Source organism: Apus apus, chromosome 2 (genome assembly GCF_020740795.1).
Source record: "Apus apus isolate bApuApu2 chromosome 2, bApuApu2.pri.cur, whole genome shotgun sequence".
NCBI classification, from domain to species: Eukaryota; Metazoa; Chordata; class Aves; order Apodiformes; family Apodidae; genus Apus; species Apus apus.
The window spans coordinates 60208324-60223019 of NC_067283.1; the positions used below are offsets into that span (position 1 = coordinate 60208324).

At 44.9% G+C, this 14696-nt stretch overlaps 1 protein-coding gene across 5 annotated transcripts in view; it reads right to left on the reverse strand.

The window, feature by feature from the left end:
• Window positions 1–14696, reverse strand: part of NFATC1 (nuclear factor of activated T cells 1) — a 115885-nt gene that overhangs the window by 93828 nt on the left and 7361 nt on the right. For all 5 annotated transcript variants that reach the window (XM_051611133.1, XM_051611131.1, XM_051611132.1 and 2 more), the window contains exons 2-3: window positions 11555–12653; window positions 1650–1809 (exon numbers count right to left, since the gene is read on the reverse strand). In XM_051611133.1, the coding sequence (XP_051467093.1) occupies window positions 1650–1809; window positions 11555–12653 (1259 nt within the window). The remainder of the gene's footprint in view (window positions 1–1649; window positions 1810–11554; window positions 12654–14696) is intronic.

Consider the following 14696-nt stretch of genomic DNA (forward strand, 5'->3'; position numbering starts at 1 on the left):
GAGTTCATGTTGTAATGAAAGGACTGAAACATACATTAATCCTTGTTAAACCAGTAGAGTAAATTGACAGGGCTAGGACTGGCCACTTCCTCCCCTCTCCCTTCGTGCCCTTCCGCTGTTTCCTCTCCTCTTTTCTGACACTTGTTTGTGTTTGGAAGTAGCACGCTCACTCCTGACAAACCGGGACAGGGGACAAGAGGGGAAATGTCTGGACGCATTTAGTCCAATTAAATGTTGGCATCACATTCAGTCTTTCCAAAAAGCACGTAGGAAACTTTAAACGCCGGGCTGGCTGCTGCGAATTGATGCCTCCTCATTTGCATTTCTTTGCATCAAGCCACAAACAGAGTAGGTATTAATTGTCATCAAGTGTGCCTGCCACAAACCCCTTTAATACCACTCACAAATGTTCTGCTAAAACCTTTCGTCTTTCAGCAGATGACTTTCATAATCCCATGTCACTGATGAGTTTTGGCAGAGCTAAGCAGTGCACTGTGTTTGCTGCTGACAACTCCCCTCACTTTCCTTTTCCAGCTGCCACAGCAGCACACCAAGTCTGGAGCAGCACTGCCAGCCCAATGTCATCTCAGACTCACATTGTTCCTTCCAGCAATGTGTTTGCTAACCGGGGTTTACAGCAAATAAACACATGCACACAAGCCCTGCACGTGTGGTCTGCTCATCATCTTGAGCCATCCAGTGTTCCAACAAGATGCTGCTTCTTCAGAAGAGCAGTGGCAATAAACCCAAGCAGTCTGAGCTTGGCAGCAGCCCCAGCCCCCCTCCCACAATCCCTGCCAGCACACCCATGGGTCCCATGGCCTCCAGGCAGGCTCTGCTGCACAGGGGGTTACAACCCTGACAGAAAGCACTGGAAGTTTAACTTCTGGGTGAGAAAGAAGCAGCTGAGGAGGGACAGGCACGGTTGGTTCTCTCCTGTTACTGTTTCATTTTTTTGTTTTAAACAACTAAATCTTCTCACTCCTGAGAAAAGTCCTTTACAAATGAATGAGACTAGCCATACAAATAAATTAAGGGTCAGTTTATAGTGTTAGTAAATCAAATGCTTTACATACAGTGACTGAAGTGTTGGTAGAATTCATTAAACTAGATTCAGACCTCAGATGCTTTCCAGAACAGCTGGAAGGTTTTTAAGGAACTAAATAGAAGAAACACAAAAAGCCTCACTTTGCTCAGCATTCACTGCAACATCCAAACCAGCAACATACTTCCACATGAGTGCTACAGCTCTGCCCTCCAACATGTGTTCACAGCTCTGATTAGATCCAACTGCAAGTTCAGGACTAAATGTACCAAGGCACGACCCCAGCTGACTTCAGTATAAACTGCATGTCTGGAATCTGACTGTACAAACAGGTCCCTGACCACTGGCAAAGGCATACACGGATAGAGCAGCAATCTGCTTGCACCATATTCACACTGCTAAGAGCAAGTGGGCACTCTGCCCTGGTTTTTAATAAAAGCTGGGTCCATCCAGTTTAAAATATGCTTTAAGGTGCACTCACATGCAGTAATCTTTGAGGACAGGAAAAATCCCCTATCATGTTTCAGTTTTGAGGAAGAAAGGGTGCTCACCACAGAGTGCCCAGATAAACAAACAACCTGCACTGCTCGTGACATCTTGGTACCTGCACAATAGGGTGGCCCCCCGCAGATGCCTTCACAGCCCCTCGACTGCCTTCTGTCTCGTAATGTGCTCGGTGGTGGGATTTCGGCTGCACTTCAATACGCAGCTCATACGGTCCTGAGTGAGATGGCAGCTGCCAATCAAGAGCAGGCAAGGATGGGCTATAATGGAAAGGAAAATGTATTAAAAATTAACATCAAGTACACTACCACAAACGACAAGCATCCAGAACTATTACTTTATAGACCGTGTTTCACAGTTCATCCTTTACCATCTTACATTTAGAATTCCATTATTATGGATAATGCCATGACATAAGTCGTTGAGAAGGTAACTGTTATTTTATGAAGATTTATGGGTTGAGCATATCTGATGGCCCAGATGCTACCTAATTTGTAACCAAAATGGAAAAATGTTAAGATTTACAAATATCTTAATACATTGATTATTGAACTAAAAGGAGAAAGGTAAGCAGAAAGATGCAGAGGAATTTCAAGAAGAGGATTTCTACTGTGAAAGTGAATGCTGAATTGGTTCTGGAGGAGTTCTGCATTTCATGAATCTAATAGATTTCAACAAATCTGCTCAATTTACAGAAGATGAAAAGAAGAACTAAAGCCATTTCCCAGCTTCCTTCCCAACGCAAAACAGGTCAGAGAGCCTCAAAGCTAAGCCAATCTCTTTCTGGTTTGTGCATCACAAGGGAGAAAGCTCTGAAGTCAGAGCTTGTTTACAAATCTTACTAATGATGACACATAAGCCTGATGAAAATTCAGCTCTCTCTCCTGGCCCTGTATTGGCTCTGCAATTAGTGAAAATATTAAGGACTCATTGCCATCACACAAGCAAGAGGGCCTGACAGCATGCGATGGCAGGGAACTGTCATTCTTAGAAACTCACTTCCAGTGTAAAGCTTCACTGTAGGAAATACCAAGATGACCTTTTTGGTTAGAAAAGAAAAACAAACAAACAAGCCCTGCAGAAACAGCAGGCCTGAGACAAATCTATTAATCTTAAAATTGAAGCAAAAAGCTTAACAATGTAAACGTTAATTTTATGTCTACCAAATATTCATTCTTTTGGTGAATTCTCCTCACCAGGTGTCCTTGAAAAGCTTTTTCAAGTAGTTAAATGGCACAACCGCAACACACCACCCTGCCCTCTTATGTGACACTTAACTATTATCTTTCCCATCACCCTGAAGAAGACAACCAGCAAGCAGAAAATCACAGACCTCAACTCTTTGTTGTCACCACATACAGCTGCTACCTGTCATGGCGAGAGGGCTTGTCCCGCCGCCGTGTGAAGATGAGGAAGCTGCAGGACTAATTAATTAGCTCTGGCCCCAGCCTGCCAGGAGGCTGGGCTGGGGCTTTGCCTGTTCCCGCCTCACTGCTGTACCCATGGGGCAAGGACAGCCAGAGCAGCTGCAAGGAGCTGGCTGGGAGGGAAAGGATGCAGCAGAATTTCCGCACTGCCCGTCTACGTTACAAGCACACATTCACCTGGAGACTGAATACTCCATTATACTGTCCCATTGAAACAGAGAATCACAGAATCATTCTGGTTGGAAAAGATTTTTAAGATCATCAAGTCCAACCACAACCTAACTCTAACAAGTCCAATGCTTAAACTATGTTCCTAAGCACCATATCTATACATTTCTTAAACACCTCCAGGGACAGTGATTCAACCACCTCCCTGGGCAGCTTATTCCAGTGCTTTCAGTAAAGAAATTTTTTCTTATATCCAACCTAAACCTCCCCTGGCACAACTTGAGCCCATTTCCTCTTGTCCTGCTTCTTACTACTTGGGAGAAGAGAAAAACTTCCACCTTGCTACAACCTCCTTTCAGGTAGTTGTAGAGAGCAATAAGGTCTCCTGTTAGCCTCCTTTCCTCCAGACTGAACAACTCCAGTTCCTTCAGATGCTCCTCTTGTTCTCCAGACTCTTCACCAGCTGTGCTGCCCTTCTCTGAACTCACTCCAGCACCTCGATGTCTTTCTTGTAGTGAGGGACCCAGAACTGAACACAGTACTTGAGGTGCAGCCTCACCAGTGCTGAGTACAGGGGGACAACCACCTCCCTACTCCTGCTGGCCACGCTATTCCTGATACAAGCCAGGATGCCATTGCCTTCTTGGCCACCTGGGCACACTGCTGGCTCATATTCAGCTGGCTGTCAATCAACACCCCCAGGTCCTCTTCCTCTGGGCAGCTTTCCAGCCACTCTTCCTCAAGCCTGTAGTGTTGCCTGGGGTTGTTGTCCAAGTGCAGGACCTGGCATTTGGCCTTGTTGAAGCTCATACAACTGGCCCATCAATCCAGCCTGACCAGGTCTTACTGTAGAGCCTTCCTACTCTCAGGCAGATTAACACTCCCTCCCAACTTAGTTTCACCTGCAGATTTGCTGGGGGAGCATTCAATCCCCTCATCCAGATCACTGAATAAGAGAAAAATTGATCCACACACTAACCCGTTGCGCCTTTGGCTCCTCAGGCATTACAGCTCTCACATCCCCCCAAGCAACCCTGCTGTCTCCCACTGTGGGACAGAGACTTTAACCACTTGCAGTGGATTTTTTTTTTTTTGCTTTGCCTTTTTTTTTTTAAGTGCTTATTAAGCCCTTTATCACTGGCGTATTTAACTGGCATCTGCTAGTGTACGTGTGCATATATGGTGATGGGTCTTCAGGTGGTGCTAAGTTTCTCTACAATATCTTTCTTCACCGCTTATAAATTTGAGCTGTGTCACGTGACTGCCTATCAACGCACACTACACACATTACAGGGATCAGCTGGAGCCACTAAACCTTGGCCCTGAGGTGAGTATGAGGATCACCCTCATTCCCTGGGCTGCCCCTGCTTCCCCAGCATGGCTTTCTGGAAAGCGACAGGCTCCAAACTTCCAGCTACTCTACTCTCCAGCCCTTAGGACATCCAACAGCCTCAAAAATAACCAAGGGGGAGAAAAGAAAGTAGCCACAGCCCAAATGGGAGCTCATCCAAAAGAAAGATGTTGCTTCTGTGAGAGATCCTAGCTCCCATGAAAATTTGGATACCACAGGAGCCAGCAGGGCACTCTCTACAGAGGCAAGACCTTACCAGCGACAAATCCTGAATGTGACTACTCCCTCTGCCCCAAGCACAGGGGGCCAGCCTTGGCTAGGGGCAGGATGCCACTACATCTTTGGAGCTACTGTGCAAACTTTTTCCCCAAAATGGCCGCAGTCCACCTTGGGGGTGAGGAGAAGCTCTTCCACTACTAGGCACTCGTACAAAGATTGAAGAGACAGCAAAAAGTTATAAACAATTGGCATGTTAGGTACACATACTTCAGTCTGAAAAAGTCTAAAAAAAATTTGTGGATAAACCATATTTGACTAATGATAAATGACAAGGAACAAACCAGCTGTGTCTCTCCTGTTGATGATCAGCACACATTTTTAAACAGATGTTTCTCATTTAAAGTAAATTCTCACTTAGGGAACTTTTTTTTTTTTTTTTCCTGAGGACACATCTATCAAATTAGAAATTTTTAACAATTAAAAATGACAACTCTGACCGACAGCAGGTAGTCCTCAAGTGAAGAGGGAGGGTTTTTTAAGATACATGAAAATAACAGTTCCATAACTAATTACATGTCTTAAAACAAACAAACAAAAAAAACCCAACAAACATAGAAAAAACCCAGAATAAATCCTTTCAAATTGCACCTGAAAATGTCAGTATAGTTGTAAAATTCATGCTCTCAAATAAAGCCTGAAAACAAAAATACAGCTTGCTGTTGATCTGCAATCTATCATCAAAATTCCAAAATATCACCTGCCCAATTATAAAATGACAATTAATGGCAGTTTTCCTGATAAAGGAAACCGAGTGATGTATGTAACAGTGTCATGGGCTGGGGCTGTCAGAGCTATTTCCTATGTTAGGTTATCTTCATCATGCACTTAATTTCCTGCAGCTAAACGTGGTTAAAGGAAAAAGTCACCAAGCAAATGGTGCAGTGGTAAAATCAAATCTGGTCGCTGCAAATAAACCTTGTCAATTTGAAAAGGGCCAAACTACTGCATCGAGCCAGCATCACACAGAGGGAAGAAGTAAAAGGTCTTCCTATCAAATTTACTTAGCGTATTTTGGTCAGATTTAATTTTCCACCAACTGAAAACCTGTCCTATTCCTTTCTATGCCATAAAAAATCTCACTGTAATCCTAAATGCTGTAATGAGGGATAGGTGCTTCAAGGCAGGTCCACAAGACCTGGCATTAGGCTGTAGGGAAACTCACTCAATGTAACTTGTCCTACATAAATCAAATTACAAAAGAGATGAATAGTGATTTATTTTGCATACACCAGATACACAATATGATTAAATCAAAAACAGATTATCCAGTCTGGCTGACTTCTGCCTTTACCAGAAAGATTTATCAAGTTACACACACACACACACACACACACACAAAAAAAAAAAAAAAAAAGAAAGATACTAAGCAGCACACTGAAATATAGACAGGGAGCAAACAAAGCAAAAAACTTCCACTAAACTTTGCAAAGGTGTTTAAACCTCATTTTCACATGACTGCTATGCATTTGGGTATTAAATTACCACCACACTTTCTAAGCTACTAGATGCCCGAGGCCACTTGAAAAAGAGATTTGCAAATCTTCTTAACCAGGCTGCTGTGTAAAAGGCCTCAGAACAACTGTTGGTCTCACCCAGGGACTAACACTGCCCACTGGCCAAGCACCACAGCATTGAGACACATATCCCAGATAGCTTCCTAACAGCAGCAAAACCACTGCCTGGAAGAGCAGGGTGCTAAATGTGTTTGAGAACCTGAAGTAAAGCAAGTGTCTTAGGACCGTGGCTGAGATGGGGTGTCTTGCACTAAACTTATTTTTTCTAACAGGGAGTGTCCCTTTAGAAACAAAACCATAAGCTAGAGAAAACACAGGACTGCTGAAACTTTTACCAGGATGCTAGCTTACCCCTGCTCCACCTGTGCACCAAATGCAAATATGCTTAAAATTTATTATTTATTGCCCATGTCTCACACTTAAGTGGATGCCTGTTAAAGATCTTTGTGCGTTTTTGGGCAGAGTGGTGATGATGCCTGTGTGTTCACTAACTTGATTGTGGTCAGGAAAATACACCTGCTTTGTATTTCACCTACATGTTAATGTGGGTAGACTTTGCCCACTTTTTATGTTTTGTTGTGGTTTTTTTTTATTTCCTGTGACAACTGAGCAATCTGGCTTCGAGCTGTTAAAACAGATGCTGCATCCCACCCCAGACTTGGCTGTATTTTCCTGGCATGGGGAGCAAGCAGCTCCTCTGTGGAGTGTGCTGGAATTCCGCACATTGCAGTTTGAAAACACAAGTTGTCGTCATACTCCCACATAATACTTAACACTACTGTCCTAAAATTTCACATTCTGAGATCGACTTGCATGAGAAATTCTGCATCTGTTGACTTAGAGAAAGAACAAGAAGCTACTACTGCAGAAGCGGAGGTAACAAGTGGCTGGCACCACATCTCTGCTTGTTCAGAATTTAGAATCATGCAGTGCTAAAACAAGCTGGTGAAGGAAGGCCATTAATAAGATGCTCATGGGGGCATTCGAATGAGCTTAAAAGCAGTCAGGAGAAAGCATGGGGAGGATTAAATCAAACAAACTAATAAAAATCAATTTACTGAGACAGGCTTCCCAGCAATCTTCAGCCTTATGGTACAGCAACCTAACATAATCAAAAGCCTCTGTGGCAAACTGAACTTGTTGAAGCACCTAAATGTCACCATCCAGCATGAACATAGCAAAGGAGACAAAAAGGTTAGAGGAACTGCGGGCTCTTCCCTGTCCACTCCCCACACCCCTCAATTAACACCAGTGAGGGCTGGGAGATGGTCACTGACACAAAGGTACAAGTCCCCATTTCACTGTGTTTTGCCCAGACGGCCTTGCCTTTGCTTTGTCTGAGGAGCTTCCTCTCGCTTGCCATAAACACTCAAGTTTGCCATGAACAGACAGGTCAGCAAATCCGGTGCTGCTGCACTGGTGATTTTATCATTCTAAGATAGCTGGTGCTCTTTTCCACCTTCAGAAACCCCCAGTTTCTTAGAAACTCAACTTCTCCCAAGTAAGGTTGTCCTCTATCTCACTATCTGGACCAAAACATCTATTTTTAAAATAAAATAAAATTTTAAAATGGCATCAAAAGCATCTGAAAGGTCCACAAATCAAAAGAAAGAAGTAGAAAATATGCAATATTTTTAAATCATTATTTCAAAGGAAATCATATGGTTTGGAGCCTCCGTGAATGATTTTTGCATGCTTGAATTTAACACTGCCATGGTCACAAAAGTGGAATCCAAAAAATCCACAAAAAATAAACAACCCCACTGATGCAGATAAAAGCCAAATGTGCTTTTACAACTGATAGACAGGTATCCAGCCATACATTCTCTGGGTGCAAACTACAGCCTCCATAAGTAAAATTACATTACTTCATGTCTGTGAGGTCAAGAATACATGAATATTTTTGAGGCTGAATAAGGGACTGCAGCTAAAGAAAATGTGGCTTTAAACAGCTTAAAAAATATAACTGTACAATAAAATACAGAAGGGAGCTTTTTTAAGTCACCTCGAATCATATGTTTATTCCTGTAAGCTCCTTTTGGTGTGGCAGACCTCATACACGCCATATGCACAACAAACAACCCCAACCATTCCTTCCAACTCTTCCCTCCCAAAAAACACTACAGTTTATGAAAACTCAAAGTGTTACAGGCCAACACACTTCTTAGATTAGACTGATGACACCTGAAATAACTAAAATGCATTACTTTCCAATGAGTAAGAAACTGCCTCTAGGAAATTTCAGGTTGTGTTTAGTTAAATACAGCAGCTAAAGAGGAAGGAATAAAAAAATGGTAAAATACTCAGAAATCTGGCACTTTCTTGAGTGCCAGTGCTTTTTGTTGTAATACAGGATGATTTGGGACATGCTAATGAGCAAGTAAAAAATAAAAACAGGATTTTGGTTTTGGAAATAGTCACTAAGAAATGCCTCCATAGCCAAGGGTAGAAGTCCATTTCTTGACTCCACATGTAAGGATTTTTTTGAGGCAGATTGATACATTTTGGTAACCCATTTTGGTTCTGAAAAGGTACAATCACTGCCTGAGAGTTTGTTCCAAAGCTTAGCATGAAAATCTCTGCTTGGTCTCTAAATTTTTCTACACCCAAAGATTTGGCAGGAGGTGCTGGGCTGCAACCAAAGCATTGCAGACCAACCACCAAGCAGGGCTGGGTTACCCTGTGCAGGGGCAGGGTCAGGCTCTGCTCTCCCACCCGATCCTGCAATCCTCAGCACCCACATGTCAAATCCCATACAGGAATAGAGTCGCATGTTCACGGCTTTATGGGGACATGAGAGATCAAACCGTTTCCAAAAAACTCACAGCCTGGAGATGAGGCTGAGCACCCGAGCTCACAGTCCCTGTAAGCAACAAAGAGAAGCCTGAGGCACAGAAAGACCGTGTTTCTGTTCAGGCGGGCATTATTATACCCTTATTATATACTCCTATTATTCCTTTCCTCTGGGACTTGAAAAGCCTAAAGCAGATTGAGCTTTAATTACAACAAATGAAAAACATCATCAATTTCAGAAACAATACAAAAAAGCAGTTTCCCTTTTAGACTGACGCCCACTACAAAACCCCAGGAAGGGAGACAGCACCCAGCTGACCCGTCTGTCTGAGCCTGCTCTCTCCTGCCTCTAGAGAGATGGGCATGCAAGAGAGGGAGGGAAAGGCATCAGTGATTTTCCAAGGCATGCTGGCTTTTGATGAAAATTGTACCGCTTATTCAGGAAGAGGCAGAGGAGATAATCAAATATGGTTATCTCAAAATCATTATGACCAGGTAGATTTTGGAGCCTGAGCTGTTTGTTGGAACCCACCCCTCCAGCCCTTGCGCTTGAAATGTAACAGATGTGTAACATAACAGGAAAAAAATCCAGCTCTGTTGTGACAAATTCTTAACCTTTTTTTTTTTTTTTTAAGATTTAAAATAACAGAGTTTCTATTGCGTAGGCTGTGATCCTGTTGACATCCGTGCTCAGTTGCCCAGCACTTTCATATACATAAAACGAGAGGTATTTTTGGTGGAAGGAAGCACTGTCAGTGTATCTGATTGGTAAAATAACTTAAAATCGCAATTCGACATTAACTTCCAGCTGCCCTAGAGCACGAGTTAATGAGATCACATGGAAACATATTGCGAACCAGGAAACATATTTTATACAGGACCAAAACAGTGGAAAAAAATGTTAAATACACAACGTCGTGGGGCTCCATTTTGTACGCATCACCTTTCTTGTTTGTGTTAGAGCACGGGCAAAGCCGGGTGCCTCCTGACAGACTGCAGCAAAAGTGCCTGTGGGCCACTAGCTGCAAGGGAAAGATAAAATGCCCGTTTGGTTGAACTGTCTCATTATTGCCCTGGAAGTCCTTGGCAAAAAGCAGCCCCGCAGTGCAAAAGCCAACAGCTGGCCTTTCTGATGAACATGGGCTCCTTGGCACTTAAGTGGAAGAACATAAAAGCTTTTTTAAGAATGCAGGAAGGCTCTGAAGGATTTGCCTGGTGTTAAAAGTCTCTATCCCAGCTCCAAAAGTGCCTACATCTGGATGGCTTGGCCAGACCCACAGGCGTTGCTTCATTTCCCAGTGCTGAATTGACCCAGGGTCCTGCAAGGAGCTTGGGCAATGCAGAGAGGAGGAAGGGGTAGAACAATGAGCACTGGGACCACAGCACTACACATTATAACACAAAGGGCCATGAACTGCTTGAACTCAGTTTTCGGAGACAGCACGTGGCAGAGAGGTGCTGGCTGGAGAAGACTGAGTCTGGCAAGGTTGAGAGCTAGGGAATGTACTGCTCGTTAAAACACTGCAGCTACATGCCCACTTCTTTCATGCTCAGAAAGAAGCTTTGCTGTCAAAAGCAAAAGTATCAAAAGCAAGAACCCAGGTGTACTTGAGGAGGAAAATGAGAAGGGGTGGCCATCAAAAACTGGAACTGGGAACAGCCTGCAAACTTTTGGAAAGCCAAACTCTTTTCTGGCACCATGTGCTTCTGCACATATAGCCTTCTGAAGACTTCGGAATAAAGACCATAACTGAGACTGTAAGAGAAAGCAACGCATGGAACTCAAATTTTGGCTATCCCATGGCGCTTCCTACCCAGAGCCCTCTTGTGATAAATAGATGTGACCAGTATATTGAGCACCATCAGCCGACAAAAAAGGTTTTCTTCTTTAGACATAAAAATGGTGGGGAAGGGGGGGAGAAAAGAAAAGCACTGTCCAACACAGACAGGAAAGGAAGATTGACAAGTAGTTTTCAGATGAAGCAAAAGAATACACAGAAGAACCACATTCCTATCAGTTCACATTTACTGTCTATAAAGCATAAACGTGAAAGGCCCTGTAAGAGCCACAACAATGAGACCATCTCCTTGTCCTGCAACAAAAAAAAAAAACTAAACCATGATGAACTATTTAAGTAAAGTCAGAGATCTCATGGTACCAAATTGTCCTGCTACCTGGAGAGCTTCTGAATACCCCATTTCCAGACTGCCTGGGCTGGGTCTCATCCTCTGGGAAGCAGATAACCAGATACAACTGTCACAGGGCCAGCTCCTAGAACAGCCCCTTTAATCCTTCAAGACTTTACTCATGGTCACGCCACACCAACAACAGAGGCAGCGTCATGAGATACAGCTAAGTGGAATGAGTGGATAAGCAGATTCAGCAGGAAGCAGAGACAGGAAGGGGAAGGAGGGAAAAAAAGTATGCAATAAAGATGTTAGCAGGATTGCCTTCCAAGATTGAGTTACTTACCTTATGTAGGATGTTGGAGACAGAGACTTTGGTTTGGCCCACTGGTAGGGATGCTGTGGCACAGACAGGTACTGCTCACAGAAGTTTCCTTTCCTGATGTGCTGAAAGCTGGAGTAGTCTTCTGGTGACAAATCAGCAGTTGGTGATATGGTCCCATGATCCTCGCCAGCTGGTTCAGTTTTCAGAGTCATGGATGGGGTGTGGTCGATGGCGGTCTTCCTCGACTTGATGGGAATGCCATCATTAATATCTATGGTGCTGTCGGTGGTGAGGGCGTTGATGGCAGCGACGATGGCAGAGCTGGTGTACTGGTTGGTGTTCCCCAGCCACGTCTCATCTGTGACGCTCACCCGCGGCGAGTTTTGTGGGGAAGGCGTGGGGGAGTGGTGTGGGGAGTAGGAGGTCTGCCGGCCGTTGAGGCTGTACTTTCTCTTGTTGCAGGGCGACGGAGGCCTGGAGTTGCGAGCCCCCAGCCAGTTCTCTTCTGTGATGCTCGTCCTGGGAGATGTAGATGGAGAATGCCTTGGGGAACCGAGCAAAGTGCAAGCCACCATGCTGCGCTGGTAACCTTCCTCTGTGTCAGTGGTCTTCGGAGAGACACACGGGGACTGCCACGGAGAGGTCTGGGGTGAAGTGTACGGATACGAGTAATTGGACTCATAGGAAGACGCTTCAGAGTTGCAGCTTCTGGAAGACAAGCTACTCGCTGGGCTTAGGCAGGATGGGTCTCTGTACGCCTCCATGTTTGGTAAGTTCAAAGTGGCAGTGGAAGGAGACCGCTTGGCATTTGGGATGGCCTCCTCAACCTCATCATGGAAAAACTGGTTGTTGTTATGATGAAGTCCCATGTAAGAAGTTATCTCAATTCTAGGGCTCTCCAGCACTGGAGCTCCATTTGGTCTGATGTTTGGCGGCAGGTAATACTCGGAGGCCCCACTGTCCATGTGTCCTCCATATCCAGAGGGATGGTTTGTCGATGGGACAACTGAAATGACGGGATTTGATGTCTGAAGGCCATGACATGGAGTTGACAATGAGGAATGTGCCACATTAAGAGGCAAGCCAGCATTTAAGTTTGAAGATGTGTAATTATAGTGTTCTGGAAAAAACAAACAAAAAGGAATGCTATGAGGTGCTGCACAAATATGCTCACTTAGTAACATCCTCAGATGGAGTGGAGGGACATGGCACAATACACAAAAACACAGGTCTCCTTAACAATCCAGCCCACAGGTGTGCCACACCAGAGGAGAAGCTGCAGACTAGCACCACTGAAAATGCCACCAACTGAACAGCACAAGACAAGCTCTCTTGGGAGAGGGATGTACACAGACTGAGTTTGTCTCAAGGACACTCTTCTTATGTGATCCCTCGGAGCAAAAAATCAAGTCTTCAAACAACGTTGTTTCAGCATTCAGAGACTGCTGTGCTGATCAAGAGATGTGCGTTTATGTGAATGAGCCTAATTCCCTCCCTGAAAAGTTGGAATACACAAAAAACACAGGACAAAACACAAAAGTGGAGGCAGACTAAAGCAAAGAACATGATCGACTGCATTCTGTTAAAAAAAAAATAAAAATACACAACCTAGATTTCCATTACAGCAAGTTTCCGACTGGTTCCAGTTAACTAGGATTTTGCTGCTCTGGCTTCTGGGACCACTTATCCTCCAGCCCAACTGGCAGAGGCCAGGTGAAAGATAAACATGGACATCTCACTACTCAGCAACAGCTGAAATTCCTCTGAAATTGCTGGTTATTGCTCATGCCATGTCAAGTGCTGCCAGCAGCAGCATGCTCTTGGCCAACAGTCTAACCATTTAACGGCTCTAGGTGTAGAAAAGCAACAGCAAAAATCCACACTTGGTATGAAAAACCTGGAAAGTGACAGACTACATCACAGACTTGCACTGATGGGCTTCCTGAGCCAGCACAGGGGAACAACCCGCCCTCTGTGTCCCTGCTGTGCTACAGGCACCAGCCTCTCACAGCTGGTCCACAGGAGAACATCCCTGCCTCGCCTCACTGTCGGCATGCTGAAGGGATCTCTTCAGCTCCACTCCCCCTATCTCAAGGCTGCATATGGTCTTTGAGACCCAGAGACACCCATCAGCTGTGTGCGGGGAGAGAGGCAGCCCTCAACGCGCAACGAGCCCCTGGTGCACTGAGCAATGGTGGGATCAGGACTCATCCACCCCATGCTTTCTGATACAGTGGCTCTGCATCACCAGCACACGTGGGCCAGAGTCCCTAACGCCAGTACAGCAAAAAGAGAGCAAAACCTTTCTATCAGGGACAACAGCTGCTAAACTTTGAAGCTGGGTAATGCTGGTCTGCAGGTTCCTCTCAGCAGGTTGGAAGTGCATTCAGCTCCAGCCCCAGGCTGTGCCTGCAGCATCAGCTTTCCCTGAGGTTTACTATGGCAGTGGCACTTTCCTGCAGGACAGAGTGTAACTCTGTATCCCCCCTGGCCATAGCTGGTCAAGATGGGAAGCGTATCCCCCTTTCCTTCCAGGCAGCAAGCTCCCTTGGCAGTCATCCTTGCCCACCTTCCCTAGAGAGATGTGGAAAAGCTGTGTTAATTACTGCAGCTGTTATTCCCAATGCAACCCTGCTCCCCGGGAGCTCTGCAGATGCAAACAAGCCCCCAAGCTGGTAACACCAGAGCAGCCGGCTCTTTCTTATGTTTATCAGCTCAGCCCTCACCAGTGTCGTCCTTTGGCAATGCCGCTCACCCTGCTTGCTGGCAACGATTTCAAGGCAAACGGGACTCAGGAAAAATTAATGTGCTGTTGCAGTTTCACGGCAACTCTGCAATGTTCCAGCTGATGGATGTCATGTCAGGCAGAAATCAGGAACGATAAGCAACAACACCTTTTGAATTCGCTCCCTAGTCTGTCTGCAGAGACCAGCCGTTTACTGATGAAGGGTCATTAAATTACATGGGAGTTTACCACGAACAAAACTGTATTCAAAACATACTGCAGCTTCACACTCTACTCAAACAGTAAGGCAAGCAGGAACTATGGAGAAAGACGTGCTACTTTGACAAGGGTAATCCGACTGCAGTGGTGACAGTGAGTCACAGGTCTGCCTAGGGGGTCAGAGTCCCACTCCTTCGAAAAGAAGTCCCCTTTTGTTAC